The sequence below is a fragment of the Atta cephalotes genome (genome assembly GCF_000143395.1).
Source record: "Atta cephalotes unplaced genomic scaffold scaffold00015, whole genome shotgun sequence".
Classification (NCBI taxonomy): Eukaryota; Metazoa; Arthropoda; class Insecta; order Hymenoptera; family Formicidae; genus Atta; species Atta cephalotes.
This window is the reverse complement of record NW_012130079.1, coordinates 3,606,640-3,611,325: the sequence shown is the minus strand read 5'-3', so window position 1 is coordinate 3,611,325 and position 4,686 is coordinate 3,606,640. Positions and strand designations below refer to the sequence as shown.

Genomic DNA, 4,686 nt, shown 5'->3' with positions numbered 1-4,686 from the left:
TATTTAAAGTTCTGGCGACGCACTGCATTGAGGTCATAAAATAAAAGAATGAACCTCGCGTTTGTAAGCATAACTGACATCGCACTCTCTAAAACGCGATCATGGCGTTTTTGAGACATCCCCGCGTACTTCTCTCTGCCATTTTCTCTCATAACCCATGCAACGATGCAATCAAGTTAGTCAGGGTTCGTAGTAAAAACGAGTGAAGTGCAATTGCATATGGCATGACGAGGCATACTTCTTTTATTTTTTTATCGCACGACGTGAGAGAGACGTGCACGTGCCAACTTATCCCGGTAACTTTGTAAAGTATGGCCTTTAGAAGAGGAAAGTTCAATGATATTGAATTTCTATACAAGCTACTCTATATGTATATGATGCGAGTCAATTAGCTGGAAATTGCAATAAAACTTATCGTTGCAAAGTGTATTACAATATACCAATAATGTGTCTTCCATAATTAAACTTGAGATACTTTCGATCGCGATTTTATTTTCTTGTAAAATTGTTAAAAGGTAATTCGCTTCTTACAAATTGCATCAAAGTAACCAAATCAACGATGAGAAATTATATTATTTCAGATCGTTTTAATCAAATTTTTTTATGCTAAATTTTAGCTATTAAATTTTAGTTACTAAATTTTAGTTACTAAATTTTTATTGATTAAAAATTAACATTTGTCACGTAATACGATAGAATAATGTTTTGATAGAAAGATATCTTATTTCATTCAGCGTAACGCTAGAAGAATGAAGATTTAAGAATTTGCCGGCTGTAACTCGCAAAATTGAACGGATAGAAACCTTTCATATGTTGTAGAGTTCATAACCAAACTGTATACAGTCTTGCATATAAACTTCGGGAGTTGTGGTTACGCTTGGCATATATATGGAGATGGAAATATAAATAAACTTCATACCGGATAGCATCGCGTGCGAGATTAACGATAACCGAGATGTCTGAAGGAGCCACAATAATCCTTACTCACTCTCGTTCGTTTATATGGGTGGGAGGGAGATGATTTTTTATTTCTTTCTCGTTCGCCGATTCGGCTTTTCCTTCTCACAGTAAACCCTCATTTGTCGTAAAACATTTGCCTTCGCACAGTGTAAATGCTCTAGTGGGGGATATACCTTCATAAAATAAATATCTTAGGAAAGCACGTCGTAATTCCACGTGTAACACTCATTGCAATCGTTAACTTCATGGTTTACCACCTGTGCAAATCGAGTATCGATCTAAAATCCTCATTGGTAAAATTCTCATGGTAGCCACTGACTTTGATTATGTTTGCTTCGACAACGTTACCTAGCTCGTAAATCGGCAGTGCGATTTAACAATCGCTCAAAGTAGAAAAGCAACGCGTAATGTCAAGAAGTATTCTTGAAAGCAGAGGAAACTATCGATGTACATTAAAACTAAACTTTCCGGAAATAGGAATTATCTAAGTATCCGTATAAACTTTTATCTTTCTCTTTAAACATTATAAAATAAATAATATTTTGCTATTAATTTTTTAAAAATGTTTGTCTTATATATTCTTAGAAAATCTAAAATTATTGCAAAATATAATGGAAGACTTTATTTTATTCAATCCTTTTAATATGAACGATGTATTCAAAGTTGCCATTGTAATTTTTTATAACGTATGTATTATACATTTATAATGTATGTAAGATATTTTTTTAAGATAATATTTAAATATTTGAGCATAGTTTTAATGAATATTCAAATTGCGATATATTATCCATCTATTACGTTTTTCAATAATTTCTACTTATAACATTTATGTGGCATCGCTTAAAAGTTTCGCAAGGATGCAGTGCCAATATTTGCGACATATGGCGCGAACTTCTTCTCAGTTGGCGTACTCAAATGCGTGTGTACGAAATTATTCGTGTCCATTTCTAAATTAAACTTAAGCTCGTTATTTCTTCTACGCAAAGATATTAGCCACGTACGTCATGAATCTATGCAAAAAACTGTCTGTAAAACGATTCAAAGGTCAAGAAAGTCCAAGGTACATGTATGATACTCAAAAAATAATATTATTCAACACGTTTTTATATTGTCACTAATGTTATCACTAATTACAGATTTTCTAGTCTTAATTATTTTATCAATTGATTATTCTAATTATTTTTCGCCCGAAAATTGTATTAATTCTGTGTAATTTTCTCATAAAAATCTAAATTGATTACAAATAAGATAAAAATGTTAATAATGAAAAACTTGTTTACATTATTTTAAGTTTTTTTAAATAATTTATAAGTAATTATTTCCTGTTATTTTCAATCTACTTTTACATCTCGTTATAATTTTTTCGTAAAATGTTGCATTTAGAAATGATTATTATGAATCGTTTTGTATACAGCTATAAAATTTCAAAACTCATTTTTATATAGATACGAATAACAGATTATATATATGTAATTGAGACATTGAAAAATATGCTTAATTATGTATGATAATTTTTATGTATTTATTATTGCAATGAAAAAAATTTCTGGTTGAAAATAAACGAATCAGAAATTTCTGGTTAAATTTATTAGAATTTTAGTTGAGATAATTCTTGTTGATATAATATTTCTGGTAAAATCTATTAGAATTCTAATAGTCTTAACCAGAAAATGAATCGTTGTTTATTTTCTACCAGAATTATTATTTATCCAACCAAGATCATTTTTCTTAGTTTGATTATTATTTTCTATAGTGACCTTGATCCTTGTTTCTGCTCTATTAATAGAAATAATATAATAAACACGTATTTTAGCAAAATGTTTTTCTGAAAGATATATTATAGAAATAACGTCAGCAATTGCTTTTTTGTAATCAGTCTCAATGATAATTTTATTGCCGCTGGCAGTGTTCAATTAAGTTATTGTTATTACGCTGCATTTGAAAGCTTTTAAACTTGCTCGTTTTAACAATCGTTAATACATAATTTTTATTAAGTCCTTATATTCTTGTTTATACAAAATATTTATTATTTTCATTTACCTGATTAAACTTATGATCTTTCATTCATAGTAATATTATTTGATGATACATAATAAAAGTATATTTTTTATATTACATTTTCTTTTAGGATAAATTTTACCTTTTTTTGTTTACTCTTTTGATAGCTTGTATAATTATGCTCTAGCACATAAAATAATTAATCTAACATGTTATATATTTAATTAATATTTTTTCATAGTACATAATTGTTTCACGATGATCAATGTTCGACAATATTAAGTACTTTAAAATTATAAAACATTATCTTTTGACATTATCTTATTTTGACCTTATCTTTTGACGTTATCATCTATCAGATGTTTAATCACAGTCATTTTATTCTCCTTTATCACTAATTGCACTCGTTTTCTCCAGCCAATCATCACTTTTATCCGTGCTGAACAAAATTTAGACGGCATCTTAACGCAAAGACGTCGATAATATTAATATATATATCATTGTATCTTATACCGTCTTGCATTTTTCATGCCGACTTCTATCCCCACTTCCAACATAAAAATGGAGCGACTGTATATTTCCATCGGCGTCACCAGGAAACTGCATTAGTGCATCATTTATATCTTAGAAAATTTTAGAATCGTGATTACAAAAATTTAGTATCATTTAATTAGATCTGTACATTTATTGCAATAAAAAAGATTAATTTGTACAAAAATAATATGTTGTAAGTAAAAAGAGTACTCTATAATTAAAAATGCAGTTTTCTAAAATAATTAAAGAAGTGTTAGAATCCTTAGCTATAATGTGAGACAGAGTTTCTTTTTGTCATTGACAAAATAAATTCATTAATGGTATGAATAAAATATTTATTTACAAAAGTATTTTTCGAGCATACAACTTGAGAATTCTCCAAATGACGCGAGACTGTTTAGTTAAACTTCGCACACATATGCATTAACTTGAAGAAAATTCTCTTGCCGCCTATGTATGTAGTGCCCCACTACATTTTTGCGATTGTGTCAGTTGATTTCTATCGGTGTGGCATCGTCACTCGTGGGATGCTGCCAACTCGTGAGGTTCACCGTCACGGCACGGCCTCAAGAATACCGACCATCAGCGAACGGGATATTTCTAGTCTGGCTCTCCTCGCGGACTTAGTACCTAAGTATCGTGTGTGCACAGTGCATCTTCGCGCCGTGGTCGAGTGTTTTTCCTCGATATATATTTATTTCGCGTTCGTTTCGATTTTGTTGAGCGTCGTGTCGATTCGGTGACGAATGTGAAAGTCGGTGATATGGCCGAGAGAAAATTTATAACGCCGAGACGGAAGCGGCACAATGACCATCCTTCTGGGTCAAGGCCGTCGGAAAGGTCGGATGTATCAAAGGAACCGGCGAGGCCGCCTAGAACGAGGACGCAGCAGACCGCAAATGTGACGACGGCTCACAATTCCAATTTCGGGAATGGCACACAACGTAGCGTATTTGTGGAATCACAGCAGAAGCCGAGTTAGTTTGTCAGATGATTTTTTGATACAATTATCTTATCGACTGACTCGGTGCTTGATCCATGAAACTATTTGAATTAGTGTTTCCTGATTTTTCGATTTTTTCCGTTTTTTTTTTTTTTTTTTTTTTTTTTATTTTTTTTTTATTATTAATTATTATAATAATATATATAGAAGTAATACTATAATAAATATAATAATATNTATNTNTTNTNTAT

General features: G+C 30.8%; 1 protein-coding gene across 2 annotated transcripts in view; it reads left to right on the top strand.

The window, feature by feature from the left end:
- The first annotated feature begins 4,255 nt into the window (after nucleotides 1–4,255).
- The window catches only part of LOC105618088 (atlastin), a 9,164-nt gene continuing 8,733 nt past the window's right edge, over nucleotides 4,256–4,686 (top strand). For both annotated transcript variants that reach the window (XM_012199627.1, XM_012199628.1), the window contains exon 1: nucleotides 4,256–4,469. In XM_012199627.1, coding sequence (XP_012055017.1) covers nucleotides 4,256–4,469 — 214 coding nt within the window. The remainder of the gene's footprint in view (nucleotides 4,470–4,686) is intronic.